Source organism: Cydia amplana, chromosome 10, assembly GCF_948474715.1.
Source record: "Cydia amplana chromosome 10, ilCydAmpl1.1, whole genome shotgun sequence".
Taxonomy (NCBI): domain Eukaryota; kingdom Metazoa; phylum Arthropoda; class Insecta; order Lepidoptera; family Tortricidae; genus Cydia; species Cydia amplana.
In genome coordinates this window covers 4,447,793-4,464,417 of record NC_086078.1, presented here as the reverse complement: position 1 = coordinate 4,464,417, position 16,625 = coordinate 4,447,793, and the positions used below count along the sequence as shown (strand labels likewise).

At 37.1% G+C, this 16,625-nt stretch overlaps 1 protein-coding gene across 3 annotated transcripts in view; it reads right to left on the bottom strand.

Moving 5' to 3' along the window:
* Nucleotides 1-16,625, bottom strand: part of LOC134651368 (leucine zipper putative tumor suppressor 2 homolog) — a 156,764-nt gene that overhangs the window by 71,736 nt on the left and 68,403 nt on the right. The window contains exon 1 of one of the 3 annotated variants that reach the window (XM_063506453.1): nt 15,525-15,767. The exons of the other annotated variants lie outside the window; for them this stretch is intronic. Within the exon in view, the coding sequence (XP_063362523.1) occupies nt 15,525-15,545 (21 nt within the window). The 5' untranslated portion in view covers nt 15,546-15,767. Of the gene's footprint in view, nt 1-15,524; nt 15,768-16,625 lie in introns of those variants that run through there. 3 annotated transcript variants of the gene reach the window in all.

Here is a 16,625-nt window from a genome sequence, read left to right as displayed (position 1 = left end):
TTATGAGTGGCCACCTTACGGGGCTTACGGTCACGTGATCGCCTTACGCCCCTAACGGTCACGTGATCGCCTTACGCTGTCTCGAGTTTATAATTTTTCCCCACCTCAAAAAGTGCCCAGCGCCGCTAAAGAAGTTTTCACTTCAAAAATATACAAAAGTAGAAAATTAATAATAACTCTTTTTTTTAATAATAATTTTTTATTTTTATTTTTTTTTTTTGCTGCAGCTGTCATAGAAAAAGTAATGTATGCAACAGCTCATAATTGGTTCTTAAAATTCTCGGGTCTTTTTTTACAAAACTCGACTACGTCTCGTTTTGTAACTTCGACCCTTGAATTTTAAGAACCCTTATTATATCACTGTTGCATAAACTACTATAGACATATCTGTCAAGCTCAAGAAATCTTCCCAATTGTTACCTCGCCAATACCATTGCAAAACCCCTAATGGACCACTGATTCTACCATCCAAATCCCAAACAATGGAGAATAGACCTTTGTGGTGACTCACCGTTTTGCAATATGTTTTGTCATACATAATTAAATCTTGGCCAACCTGTCACCACATTCTATCTCCGTCCTTGCCATTATTCCCATCTGACAGAGGGATCTGCCTTCCTTGTCTATCACCTCATTATCTATACATATAATAAAGCTGAAGAGGGTCGAAAGTCTGTACATGGAAGATATTCGAAAAAAAGTTGGTTGGGGATACTTAGAATCGATAACAGAACACGTTCCAACAGTTTTTAGAATTTTTGTCTGTTTGTCTGTTTATCTGTTTATCTGTTTATCTGTTTGTCTGTTTATTTGACCGCGCATCACGTGAAAACGGCTGAACGGATTTTGATGCAAACTTTACTAATCTGTCAAGAAACTCCCAGGCCCTATTTTAGGCTAGAAAAATTCAACCCCTAAAAGGGGGGGTGGCCACTACACTCAATTAAGTTATGTTTGCACCTGAATCTTATGGCGCTAACTTAAGAAAGTGGTGCACACTTTTTTTTTGTGAATGTACTTTGTAAAAAAAACAACATTTTTCTTAGTCAATGTCAAACGTCTTTGCAAATACATATTAAATCACATTTATAGACGGGTCTATCGCGGGTTTATTGACAATAATTAACATTATGTGAAGTGGGTGGTTTGAAAATATGATGTCTACCCCAAACTTTTTCATACACTTTTCGTCGGGTAGTTGCACAAATCTCTGTTTTGACATTTTGTTGGGACATCAGTTAGCCGCGACCATGACCAGTGAAACCTGTGTCGAAACGTCGGTAAATAAAGGTAATAAAATAAATTTCGAGATAGGTCTATAAATGTGAGTTAATATGTGTTCGAAACGCGAAAGTTTTTAAATAGGTATTAAGTAATTGTAAATGTCAAACAATTTGGGACTTGCATTTTAAACGCGTTACCATACCTATCCGAAAAAAACTAATTTTTCGCGAAATTCTCGCAACGTATTGAGGTTACAAGGTAGCACGGTCTCAGGAATCTGAGGAAGAATCGGAGACGTTCACGCAGTGCGAAGAACGGTTGACCGCTCAGCGGATTCGCACGACAGACGCGCTCGACGGTAAGTACTGCGGTGCATCAGCGGGTACTGGAGAGCCCAGCACACACATTAACCTGCATTAATACTATTGTTCATCATGTCCCTGACATAGCCTCTCTAATTTTTTTTCTATCAAAAAAAATTCGCGCTCACTACGCTCGCGTTTTTAATACAATTTTAAAGGTTAAGCCTAATCTGATAAAGATGGCATTCTGGGCACCCTACCGAGCGACTACTACTACGACTTAAGCACTGACATCCTGGACGCTTCGGGCCTTTGGCCCTACGCGGAGCTCGGCCTTCGGCTTTCGCATTAGATATCCACACCAAAATTTCACGTAAACCACTGCGGCTATGTCCCTGACATAGCCTCTCTAATTTTTTTTCTATCAAAAAAAATTCGCGCTCGCTACGCTCGCGTTTTTAATACGATTTTAAAGGTTAAGCCTAATTTGATAAAGGTGGCATTCTGGGCACCCTATCGAGCGACTACTACTACGACTTAAACACTTACATCCTGGACGCTTCGGGCTTTTGGCCCTACGCGGAGCTCGGCCTTCGGCCTTCGCATTTAGACACTGATACTATTGTTCTGTGCTTAAGTACTGACAGCCTGGACGCTTCGGGCCTTCGGCCCTACATGGAGCTCGGCCTTCGGCTTTCGCATTAGATATCCACACCAACGTTTCACGTAAACCATTGCGGCTGTGTCCCTGACAACATTACTCCCATCTCTCAATTTTTTTTCTATCAAAAAAAATTCGCGCTCGCTGCGCTCGCGTTTTTAATACGATTTTAAGGGTTAAGCCCTACTTTAATAAAGATGGCATTCTGGGCACCCTACCAAGCGACTACGACTTAGGCCAATTTATAATTTAACATTTTTTTACACTGTTAAAAGTAATCCCCGGTACATACATATATGTAGATATTTAGTTGTGCATACATAAACATAACTGTAAATAAAGTGTAAATACTCGGCCTCAAGTTTTTGATATTTATAATATTCTCCTTTCCTGTAATCTTACTTCTAACTAATATAATATTAGACCTAAATTCGAAAGTTTGTTAGGAAGTATGGATTTCTATGTGTATAAATCTTAATTTTTCATGCTCAGAATGATTTGACTGGAGGACAGAATTGGATGATATTTGCTATGGACATGTTTTGGATAGGTACACTCAAGAACGTAAAAATACAAAAGTAGTACTGTATTGTCCGTTATACACCTTTTTTTTTTTTTAAGAGGGGAAATGCTTTAAGCATACCACCCGGCGCGGGGACGGGCCGGGATGGTTATGTGGGACTCCCTGTTGTGAGCTAATGAGACCCCAGGTTTACCCACTAAAACCCCTCTGTTGCCGCCTCGCTGCTATAAGGCGAGGTCCCAGGAACGCCGAAGTACTCTTCCGCAACCTCGCCAGCGGCCGTCCGGACTCGGACCCGACTCTTGGGGAAATCACCCCTTCACCTCATTGGGCGCGTTGGCTACACATCGCGCCTGCCCACGCAGGGGTCCGTTATACACCTACTATAACTCTGTGTCGTTTAAATCACGTCTAATATTGGAATAAGGGCGAAAAAAACTATTGGTTTTGGAGTGTAGTTTTGTTTAGTGGTAAGTACCTACCTAATTGTAAAATATTTTATCTGGACTTCAGTCCGCTAATCGTATCCATCTGTCAACTTTACTTCAAGTTCCGCCTCCAGGGGAGAGAAAGAGAAATTAGGGATGAATTAGCTTACTGACACAGACCGAATTCCACGCGGGCGGAGCCGCGGGCACAGCTAGTAAGGAATAAATCTAAAGTATCCCTTGAATGAATGGAATTGGAGACGTTTTGAAGTGCGCAACGAATCGTTTGAAGCGTGAACAGCGCCTTGTAATATGGCCTTCGATGGGAGTCTATCATGCTTTAGAACTCGGTTTAACGTTATAATTTAAACTTGCAGAATAAAACTAGCTTAGTTTCGCTTCTTCATAGTTTTTTATACTTTTTAGGCAGCTTATAATTACAGTGTAATTCGCTACTTCCGTTCATACGCTTTATCGTAATCTCATAATTTAGTATTGGGTGTACCTAAAGGTGCTATATTTGGTCCTAAATTTCAAAAGAGCATAAATTTGCAAGAGTTGAATTAAAATGCTTATGACGTATACAAATAATTTAAGGTATCATGTTGGAAACTTATTACTACAAATTGCGTGGGTTTATTAGCCTAAGTATTGAGTAATGTAGCCTATAAGTAAGTTAAGTGACAAGTCTAGGTCCTCTAGGCCCCTAAACATGGTGTGAATGGGCTCACAGAGTCAGAAGGTTCCAGTGAGTCAGCGGTGACGTCATCGCACAGACTCTCGATAGACGGGTGCAGCGCAGGTTTGCGAGAAGGAATTTCGGGTTAACGATATTTCGATGATCACACGTCTTGCTTGTAATTTCATTTTTATGAGCTTCGGACTTAATAACAGTTTATTTTTGTAAAGTGCCTACTTACAGTTAGTTTAAGTCATAAAAACATTGTAACAAAGAGTTCCAAAAATTAAATATTTTGACTCAACCCTAAATTCTCATGAGTCTAAATACTAATCTATATAGGCCCAGGGGGGACAGAGATTAAAATATCTTCAGTGATTATAAGTAATTATGCAATTAGGTACTTATTTCGGATTTTAAACTATGTGAGAGCCGCCGTGAACGTAACGTAAGTTTTCAATAGCCTTACTTAACCCAATATAAACTAATTAGTAAGTAGGTACTTACTTTAGCACTGCATAACCTGTGATTTAAAAAGATAAGTCAAAAACGAAACCTTTCAAGCGCTTTTTCGTCACAGAGAAGAACATATACGCTTCTTTTTATTTTTAATAACTTGACTCATTTTAAATGTCTAGTAGCTCATAGCTCAACTTTAGATGATGGAAAACATTACAACTAATGGCCCATTAAATAAAGAATCCAAACTATTCAAAGTTATAACACCAAAATGTCGTTACAACTGTTTAAATCATTGATAGATAAGTGAAACTGACTATTGAGGTGTTTGAATGCATTATGAGATTGTAAATATGGGTTAATTATGGTATGAAAGTGGAATAAATTACCTGACATTGTCAAATAGACATTTTGGAACTAGAATGATGCATCGCTGACACACTTAAGGTTGCATGGGAAACAAGTTTGTGGAAAAACGGTTGTCAGATTATTCTTCCGTTGACATTGTTATTGATAGTGCTATTCTATTTATAACTTCTTATACATAACAAATAATAAATACTTACATAGTTAATCAAAAGTAAAATATTTGCCAATGTTAGTGGCGGATGATATATGAGGAAGTCATTTTAGAACAGAACCACGTCTACGTACAATACGATTAATCTATCTTGGAGTATACATTTAAGGGTTAAAATACGAAGCTATAAGGTAAGCTATAAGGTATCAGTTAATGGACCTACAAAAACACCTACTAAATATCGCAATCGCAAAGTTATATTTACTGAAACATCAGATACTTTAAGAGACGAAAATAACCGGCCAAAAAATCTAAAGGCCTGGCCTAAAATCCCACAGAGCACGAAACAGGCAGATATGTGGGCCACTCGTGCGCTCGTATAATATTTACGATGCTACAACACCAATTTCAGTAAAAAGGTCCAATGTTACAATAAGATTCGAGAAGATATATTATACAACTTTTGGACTTGGCATATTGAACGTCCATCTTCCATTGGCGACCAATGGATTAACAATGTCTTGTTCAGTATGGGGGTCACCCATGTGGATTATTTTGACCACCCGTGAGGAAATGGCCCGTATTGATGGCCGATCTGCCGTAGAGATATCGGTTAAAGGGTTACTGACCACCCTTATGGGCCTTATGCCATTAATGATATGGGACCTTTTTCTTTTTTTGAACCAATACAGGAAACAGTAAACATTTAACCATGGTTGACCTAACAATATTTTTACAATTTGGTTCTTCTAGTGTAATTGTATTCATTATAGATAGATACGTGTTGGATAGAAAAAGTGATCATATGCTTAAGTAGTTTATTAATTATCTCCGAGCGTTCCCAAATATGTCAGCAAGTGTGACTCACTTAACAATATTGAAGAAAAGTTTTAGCATGACTCACGATAGTATAAATCAGCGGTCGGCAACCTTTTAGCAGCGAAGGGCCACATACTTAGTAGTTAACGAAGTTGACACGGGCCGTACTTTGTTAATATATTTTACTTTATCAGACATTGTCGTTTGTCAATACATACATACAAAATAGCCAGGGAGGCTCGCAGGTCGCAAGTGACAGGTTCACGGGACGGCCCGCGTATCCGCAGGTTGCCGACCGCTGGAATAAATCATGTGGGAAACATTGAAATACAGTGAAACCTGGATAAGTGAGACTTCAAGGGACGAGCAGATTTGTCTCACTTAAAGAGGTATTCCACTTACCCAGGCTCTCAGTTAGCCAGGTACAAATAAATTTCTGTCTCATTTACAGAGGGTCTCATTAATAGAGGTGAGAATAGAGGATATATTTCAGTTATAGAGGTGGTTAAGAAGGTATTTTGTAATTATCTTTAAAAATAAATAAGTTAAAATAATCCTTGTCCCTAAATATTTTTTAGTTTGTTTAAATATTTCTATGAATTTATTTTGAATGATTCTCCAAAGGATAGATTTATTAAATGAAAATCTGTTTATTCGTGTTAATTTTCAAGATTTCAGCTTTCGTTTCGATAGTTTATCTACATAAAGTAACTAAATGAAACTTGAAGTTTTAGACACAATTAAGCGAATGCGGAATTTGTGCATAGACTAAGAGTTAGTAAGAATATGGAAATTGATCAATAAAGTCCAAGTTAGAGAGGTCATAGATAGACGTTATCTCAGATACAGAGGTGAATTCCTATAAAATTCTAAAAAAACAATTAGGAAAATTTAGTCGTATAAATATAGTCTCAGTAAAAGAGGTAAAATACACTGTCTCAATTATAGAGGTAAATGTGACTATAAAATCACAACAACTAATCCCACTTATAGAGGTTCGTTTTATCTCACTAACAGAGGTAATTCAGTGCCAAAGTGTCGGGACCGCACCATGAGTCCCAGCTATAGAGGTTTCTCACTTATCCAGGTCCCACTTAACCAGGTTTCACTGTATAACCAAAACCAGCACAGGCAGCATGTTCGCGACATTATGTGTTTATGGCGATACCTCAATCACGTATAATGTTTAAAATAAACCATGATGAAAAAAAGGTCTGGATGATTTTCTTTTCAGTACAGCTTCTATCCAATATGGATCACTTCTTTGCTTCGGAATTTGATGGAATGTTAAGTGGTGGTATATCATATATGTATAATAATCTTCTAAGAATGTTCCTTGCAACACGCAAGCCATTTTGTCGGACACCTCCGGCGCTCCCATCTTCCCAACCATCTTTCTGTTAATACAAAAATAATAACGAGTGAAAGTAACCGATGAGCTTTCAACCGTCGAATAATGAGAGGTATCGCACACATCATCACAATTTAGTGCGGTGAAAGTCTAATACAAAGTTTAGTTCGTTAATCAGATGTAAGGTGTACATACTTTCGGTTATGCGACGTTAACAGATGTTCGATTGTGTTGGTGATAAATGTAAGAGGAGGGACGGAGGTGTATCGTGTTTAAAAAATGGCCGTTGGCTGTGTGAAACTGTGTTTTAGGCAGGCAGAGCCTTCATACATCTTATGAAGATATTATCATATAAATACCTACGATAGGTACTACAATATCTCGAGACAGAAACAGGTGCTTTAGGCAACAGAAGACCACCAAATACGCAAGGAAGCTCAGTTTCTAATATTGTACTATGTATGTACATACATAATAAGAACAGTAGGTGGAAGGACTAGGTATTAGTTTTGATGGTACAAAATATGATCTGTAATGCGAGCTTGAGGGTTGTGTGATTACGAATCAAAGCCACAATTTTATGATTATCATAACATTCGTAATAATAATTGCAGGTATTGTTTATGTTTAATATTTATTTCTGTTCTTCCATTTCTTTTGCATGTGAAGAATGCATTGATATTCACGTATTGACTAATTCTTGTTTGTAGATATTTATTGTAAACTTTAATAACAAAACAATAATAAACGACTCTTTAATGTAAACAAACAGCTACCCCGGATGTTTGTACTTTAAATAAAAGTACATTAAAATAACTATAATGTACCTACTGTCGTTCGGGAGCAATGTACACAAATATTTGAAGCTAGGTCCCGCACCCGGCTGTGCCTGTGATAACAGATCGGGTAAACAGAAACGCCGAAACTGGCCCTGCGTTCCCAACTCTCACCTAGCTGTGGGTTCAGACGACCAAATAAAACTGTATTCAGCTAAAACTGAGGGCCTACCGCCAACAACACGAAAAATAGGAAATCGTTATCTGCTGATAGAGGCACATTACTCTTTTTGATCTTTCGTTGCTGGCGATAGGCCCTCTAAAAATATAAAATCGTTATCTGCTTTAGAGGCAGATAACTCTTTTGTAACTTTCGTTGCTGGCGATAGGCCCTCTGCAGTGCCAATGTCAATTTCAAGTTTTCGATTTAAGCCACAGGCTTTTGTTTATTGGTTATGGGAAAAGTCCGCGGTGGAAGAAAATAATTATAAGGATGATTGCGCTTGACATAGCAAATTATTGACCTTTGCGGACTAACTTTTTTATACTTCTATTTGACATATGTCAACTGTTATAATTAACGTATCCAATTAGCTAACAGACGGGCACACAGTGGAATACAAAGGACTTGAAGATGGATATTTCCCTTTGAAGCATTTGAATTATCTTAAAAGCGCCATAGTCATAAGCATCTTCTTCCTTAAGACAGACAGAGAGAGAGCATAAATAGTAGATTGTTAACCAAGGGGTGAAAGGCACTCATTTCTGCCGAGGTAGTTTCCAGTAGCCAATAGTCCGAGGCTGAAATGATGCCTTTCACCCGAGTTAAACACTCAACTTTTCACATTATTAAATTGTACAACGGGACTTAATCGCGTATCTAAGTTTTTAAGATTTACCACCGACGTTTCGAGGACGGCGTTGTCCCCGTGGTCTCGGAGAAGACTGGCTTAAGTTGACATCAGCATCTTCTAACCGCGCGAGTTTTTCGAACTACCCGCACAAGAAGATGCGATGATGATGTTAGAAGTTGCTGATGTCAACTTAAGCCAGTCTTCTCCGGGGCCACGGGGACAACGCCGTCCTCGAAACGTCGGAGGTCAATCTTAAAAACTTAGATACGCGATTAAGTCCCGTTGTACAATTTAATAATGTGTAAAAATCGTGAAAGTTTAAATCAGTGTGACTCTACTTTTCATTTCGAATACGAGGAAAGTAAAATGCATGTGATTTTAAAAAACATACTGTTTCTCGAGGGTACTTTCAATTAACAATTTAGGTAAAATAATCGTTATTTATGGAATGGGAAGTTAAAAATCAGAATGAAAATTGTATTACAAATCCATTTAAAACCAAATTTCAATTGTTTATTTATTTATTTAAACTTTATTGCACAATACACAAAAATAATGTACAAATGGCGGACTTAATGCCTAATGGCATTCTCTACCAGTCAACCATCGGGCCAAACAGAGACATGTAAAATTGGTGCAAGGAGAAAATGGAATTTAATTATTAGAACTTAGTAAACAACTAAACAATTAATAATTCTGATAAACTACATGTAGAATACACAAATTAAAACACTAGAATATATATAAATAATATACTACTACATATTTCATACATACTCATAATATATAATATAATGATGAACGCTACTCGAACTCTTGTTTCAGCAGATACTTATGTAGCAACCGCTTGAAAGCTAACTTGCTCGGGGCTTGTCTTATATTGAGAGGGAGTGAATTCCAGAGACTATCTTAAAAAAAGAGAGATTATCTTAAAAAAATGAAAAAAAAAAACGTAGGTACTTGGAAAGTTTGCTCTAGCTAGTGCAGAAACGTATCACTTTCTGCACACCTTTTAGAACAACAATGACCCGCCGCTTTCAGAGCATGAGAAATGAAAACATAATTATTTCATGTCCAAGGCCATATTATATTTCGTCAAAGTTTTGTTCTACATGCATTTCCAAGTTTGTTTTTAAGCTTCTCAGTTTGACATCGTTGTGTCACGCTTACATTGGTTTGGCTCAGACTATTCTCGACTGCAATCAGAATGACTGCCTGGACGCGTTAACCGAAAAACTGGTTAAAATTGGTCAACGTTTTTAACTTTCGATGACTGACAAAAAACGAAATAAACCCACTGTGTAGGTAAAAGTGGTAGGTTAAGAATCATTCAAGTTATATGGAATCGGAAAAGAAGTGTGACTGCACATAATAGAAGTAGACCCAAAAAAACTGTCGTTTACGATATAATCCGGTGTCTGGTACTTAGTTTTTGCGTTGTTATGAAATCGTATTGGAAATTATGGAAATTGAGATATAAACGATACACAAAAAAACATCCTTAATAGTCGCTAATCTAATAAGTTAGAGAGAAATCGAGAATGACCAAGATCTCAAATTGTCTTCTCTTTTTCTTTTTATGGAACTGTCTACCTAGCCTAAACCTCCATTCACCATTAAATTCCATCAAATCTACCACTGTGTTGCCAGTAAAATGAAACGTTTTATTAATAGTAAATATATTATCGGCGGAAGAATGCACATAAGTAAATAATTTACTACTAATTTTAAATACAATATTTAAATGCTTATTTTAAATAATCAGTCTTCTAAAAAAACTGTCCCATTAATTAATATTGAATTATAACTATTTTGAGGTAGAAAGTTCGTATTGAATTGGTAATACTTCAGGTATAAACAACATTTGGTATTCCGTTTTAATACAATAACATTATCGTCTTACGATGTGCGTATATTTTTATGCCTTAAAACGTAAATTCGAAAACGACAAGTACAGGATAGTGTTAAACGGCCTTATGTGTACCATGATGGATTTATGGCGGCCATGACACTTACTTGTCAAGTCAAGTTGTCACTTCATTCGGCATTTGACGTCTGTCTTGAGCGCTCGAATGTTTTCCTATCCCGTCGTGGTGATTTCCTTTGTTAAGTTTTTGTTTCTTGTTAAGTTTTTCGTTAAGTTTGTGTTGTTTCTTTTTGTTGATACGAATACTGTGTTAAGTTTGTACCGCGAACGTGAGTTTTGCTTTTACGAAAGCAAAATGGAACCTGTGGCAGGTCCCTCTCACATGAAGGAGAATATTTCTCTTTCCCCACCCAAGAAACGACCCAAAACACACATGACTGTTTCCGAAAAATGTATGGTGATGAATTGTTATAAACATACCTACAATACGTGGCCTGAGGACAAGTATTGGACACATTTGTTATGTGCGAAACAAGTGGCGGAAATATTAGGACTTTCCGAAAGAACAGTACGAAATATTGTCAAAGAGCACAATACGGGTGAAGAATTCACGCCACCCAAGAAAACCGGTCCCAGGTTAACAGTAATTGAAAAATTGGATGAGTTTACCTTCGCAGCGATTAGACGGACAGTTCATCAATTTTTCCATCGCAACGAGCCACCTACCATTCAAAAGGTATTTTTTGTACATGTAATCTTAACAATTTATTGCTCTTATAAGAAACTTTCCTTTAAAGCAGAATAATTAAATATTGTGTATTTTGATTTAAGGTGTTGCAAGTTGTCAGTGATGACCCAGATCTACCAAATTTGTCTGCATCTTCCTTGCGACGGGTACTTAAGCACCTGAATTTCAAATATGCAAGTCGCAAACGACAAAGCTGCCTTATTGACCGACAAGATATAATATTGTGGAGAAAGCAATATTTGGTGAAGATTAAACAATACCGCAGAGAGGGTAGATTTATATATTACCAAGATGAAACATGGGTTAATGAAGGTAATTTACTGAATTTATATTTTTATGTTTATGTATTACACTGTGTATGATGTGTATACATACAAGGCAGATAAGTTTCATGAATATAGTTCATTTTTGCTGACCGTAAAATAAGTTACTTCAAATAAAAACCTTTTACCAGCTTTTAATTCATTTTATTTTTATTTGGGGGTTTGTGTGTTAGGTTAGTATGTGTAGAACAGATTTTACATTTGAATTGTAACATACTTATCCTCAACTGATAGAGCTGAGTTTGGCATATGTAAATTAGTTGACGATACATGTTATGTTACCACTGAGCCAATCTGAAACTGGATAGAATTTAAATTATACAGGAGAGTGTTTAGGCCAGTTAGAATTCTCTCAATCAGTACCTGATGATAGTGCAAAAAAAAGTACAGTCAGCAATTTAAATCTTGTGCCAAAAATGATATTTAAGTTATAGTAGTCATTATAATTTTTATCTTACTTTATGTTATTATAGGTCACACGGTAAACAAAGTCTGGCAAGATACGAAAGTTTTGTCATCTCGACAAGCTTTTTTGGAGGGACTTACGACAGGACTGAAGGCTCCGTCAGGCAAAGGAAGGCGGCTTATTATTAGCCACATTGGCAGTGAAGAAGGATTTTTGGAGGATGGGCTTTTGTTATTCGAATCAAAAAAAAATACGGATGATTACCATAAAGAAATGAATTCGCAACATTTTGAAGAGTGGCTGGCAGGTATACTGCCAAGGCTTAAGCCAAATTCTGTTCTTGTCATGGACAATGCCCCTTATCATTCTAGAAGAATGGAAATTGGCCCCACAAAGAAATGGAATAAGGGCCAACTTATTCAGTGGCTACAAGAGAGGAATATAGTGTGTGACATGTCGATGCTAAGGGCACAGTTATGGGATTTAGTGGAAAAAGACAAACCCAAATTTGAAAAAAAAGCAGTAGATGAATTAGCGGCTGCCCATAATATTACAATTTTAAGACTGGGCAGTCTTGGGCCCTGGGGGCCCATACCACTGCGAATTGAACCCAATAGAATTAGTGTGGGCACAAGTGAAGGGGCATGTCGCAAAAAATAATAAAACTTTTAAAATGGCAGACGTCCAGTCACTCTTCCATGAAGGTTTGGAGCTTGTCACACCAGAGCGGTGGAGATCTTGCATAGAGCATGTTATAAAAGTTGAAGATGAAATGTGTCAATTAGATCTTTTAATTGATGATGTTACAGAGCCATTTATTATAAATACTAATGATGATGAATTGAGTGGATCTGAACTTGAAGATTAAATAAATCTTTATTGAAAATGATATATTGTTGTTTCTGTTACTTATTTGAAACAATAGGGCTAAATTCCTGCCATGCCATTCCTGTCAAAATTACACTTAGGGCCACTTGCACCATCCTAGTAACCCGAGGTTAAGCGGTTAAACCGTTAAATTTCTGTTAAACTTGTCAAATTGGAACGGTAACCATAGTAAATAACTCCAGGTTTAACCCCGGGTTAGTTAAACGATGCAAGTGGCGCTTATAGTATTTTTCAAACAGAAAGGGTAATCTAACAAATATCATCTCATCTCAATACAATTTAGGGTGATTGTGGATTTTAAGATTATAAATTGTATGGAGATGACGCCTGTTACCATACCCCGCATGTTTAAAATACTCTAGGCCCCAACAGCAAGGTTTGTAACTGCTGTATAAATTTGTGCTTAAAGACGATACCTTTGAAAGTAATATTGTATGTATTGTGAATAAATATTTACTATATGTATACTTACATAAAAAAACATCTAAGAGTCGAAATATAGGCGACACATTTAACGAAAGCCCTGCATTTATGTCGTTGGCTGTGTTTCAGTAAAGGTATAAAAAATGGAGTCTATATTTTGACGTAGCTTCCATATTCCATACAAAAAGGGATTTTATTAAGTACGTTAATTTACCTTCAGTTAGATAATTATATTTTATATTATCACAAAAAGGTTGGTGACATCTGATCCGTCATACTGACGTTGACAGATGTCATTGTGACAGTGACATTTCTTGGTAGATTTGATGGAATTTAATGGTGAATGGAGGTTTTAGAGGCATGGCATAAAACATGTTCTTTGGTCATGCAACGACCTGTAACCCCTTTAGACGCGATATCGAGACGGCAAAGACAATCAATTTTTAATTTAGACCCCCTTGACTTGAAGAGGATGACCAGTTTCAATACTTGACCGTTAAGACTTGTGACTGTTAATAAAATAAAAATCGACTTAAAATATTTTTTCATTGTTCGGTTTTTTTACTACACATGAATTTAGCAATCAGTTAATCCTATTTATCGCTTGGCTTCACTCGTAAGTACCTAGCTAATTCAAAGTCGTCGAGTTGGCACAATTTGATCCGATAGTTTTTTAAGAACGCTTAGCCAGGAAAATCTAACCTATCTAAATTCGCATAGTTTTATCAATTAAAGCACTGACATACAAGCATCTATGTGACCTCCGATTATAAACAAATGGGACTCAAATTCCGATAGGGAATAATTCCGGTTCGGTCCATGATGTCTAATTCCCTAAATGTCTGTTTTCCACGAATGTCTATTTCCCTGATTATCTATTTCCACGTATGTCTATTCTCCTGATCGTCTACTTCCATGACGACTAGACATTCGGGGAATTGACGTAATTCGACTAGACATTCGAGGAATTAGACATCATGGACCGAACCGAATAATTCTTATAAGACCGGTTTAAGAATAGGGCATTAGGTTTATGAACGCTTATATGCCCTTTAAACTTACGACCTTTGTGCACCTGATTGAAGGGAAGTTGAAACAGACTTGAAGCTTATTAACAAGGGTTTATTTGGGGCATTTTCTATGAAAAGGGACCTTATTGTCGATGGCGCTTACGCCGCACAGCGTCGCGCGGCATTGTATTTATATCGGAGAATCGTTAATAATGGCGTACGCGCCATCGACGGTACGGTCCCTTTTCATAGATAACGTCACATTTTATCTAGAGCTAATACTATTACATATTCTGTGGCTAAGGTCCAAGGAGCCTAGAGAAGAAATGCTGCAAAATTAATGATAACAAGTTTTTGGCAAAAATGAAATTTTTTGGTACCAGCTTTTACCGCTGACTGTACTTTTCTTTCCACGGGCAACTATACCTCATCAAAACAATTCTAACAACTCCAAACACAATTAGTTTGTGTTGTTTTATCACACAGTTCCCATGGCCATTTGTCTCTGTCAGATCAGCTCCATATCATAATATTGCATTTTGCATTGTCATCCGATTTACAAGTATGCAAAATTTCAGCTCAATCGGGAAGTGGGTAAAATTTAGCTTCCAAGATTTGACCCACACTAACTTAACAGGGTACAAGTTACCTAAATAAAAGCTTGTAAAAAGCAAAATCGCACAAAAGCAAATTTTAGATCGTATTTGTGGTTTTATTGTTATAAAGTTCAAAACAGCGGAAATTGGAAGACAAATAAAATATCCGACCTATCAAAACATACCATAGAGATGACTAATGCAAATATTGAGCCAATAGGAATGACTGATTTTTTTGCGCCATTAGAAGTTTGCATTTTTTGCAAGATATGTAGGTATACGCCAAGAAAATAAGACAAAATCAATTCGAATGTTGGCTTACAAATTATTCTTCGCCGTTCAAAACATTGTTCATTAGGTACTAAATAATTTCTTAATCCGCAAAAGTAGGAGAAACGATCGAGCTAAGAAACCTGTACCGGAAAGTGTTATAAGCGGCTTACTAAAGAATAAAACACGACTTTATCGCCACTGCATTTCATTTCGGGCTACTTTATAAACATTCAACCTCAATTTTATTCTTATTCGCAAAAATACCGGAGATAATTTTCCGTTGTTTACATTTTTCAACAAAAAATTTATTCAGCCAACAATGCTAAGGTCCAATTTTAAAAGTAAATTACTCTGCAAAAAACCTAAATGCCAGGGTAAAATGTCGTGCACTCACCTCATTGTACAACGACGTCATCTTGACACCACCAATGTTTTGTTTTTGCTAAAACGTTCACGAAAACTAAACACTCATTTCACACTTAGAAAACGTCTTTGTCAAACTGGCCGGCAAAAGAGTATCACTTGAAAAAAAATCAACTGTCAATTTTCCCGCCGAATGTCGTGTGAAAAAAAAAAAAAAGGCGAAGGTAAATTTTTACGCAGCCCGCAGCGCGTGTGTCGCGGTCCGTGTTTAGGACGCACTGAGTCTGAGTACTCTGAGTGACGGGCGACGAGCGAACGGCTGAATGGCTTCGCCCAGCTGCTTGTGCTCAATGAACCACTCAGGGCGGAGGTCACACTTCTTGACCTGACCCTTTTCCTCAACCAATATTAGGGAGATGATGATTAACGAAGGCGGCTGTTAGAAGTACGAGTAGAAGTCCTTATTATATCCTGTGATTTAGAAAGCTCTCCGAAAAAGTTATTATAAAAAAAAGCGGCCAAGTGCGAGTCGGACTCGCCCATGAAGGGTTCCGTATTTAGGCGATTTATGACGTATAAAAAAAAACTACTTACTAGATCTCGTTCAAACCAATTTTTGGTGGAAGTTTACATGGTAATGTACATCATATATTTTTTTTAGTTTTATCATTCTCTTATTTTAGAAGTTACAGGGGGGGGGGACACACATTTTACCACTTTGGAAGCGTCTCTCGCGCAAACTATTCAGTTTAGAAAAAATTGATATTAGAAACCTCAATATCATTTTTGAAGACCTATCCATAGGGTTTCACACGTATGGGTTTGATGAAAAAAAATTTTTTGAGTTTCAGTTCGAAGTATGGGGAACCCCAAAAATTTATTGTTTTTTTTCTATTTTTGTGTGAAAATCTTAATGCGGTTCACAGAATACATCTACTTACCAAGTTTCAACAGTATAGTTCTTATAGTTTCGGAGAAAAGTGGCTGTGACATACGGACGGACAGACAGACGGACAGACGGACAGACGCACAGACAGACAGACAGACAGACAGACAGACATGACGAATCTATAAGGGTTCCGTTTTTTGCCATTTGGCTACGGAACCCTAAAAAGCGTTTTATAGTCACATA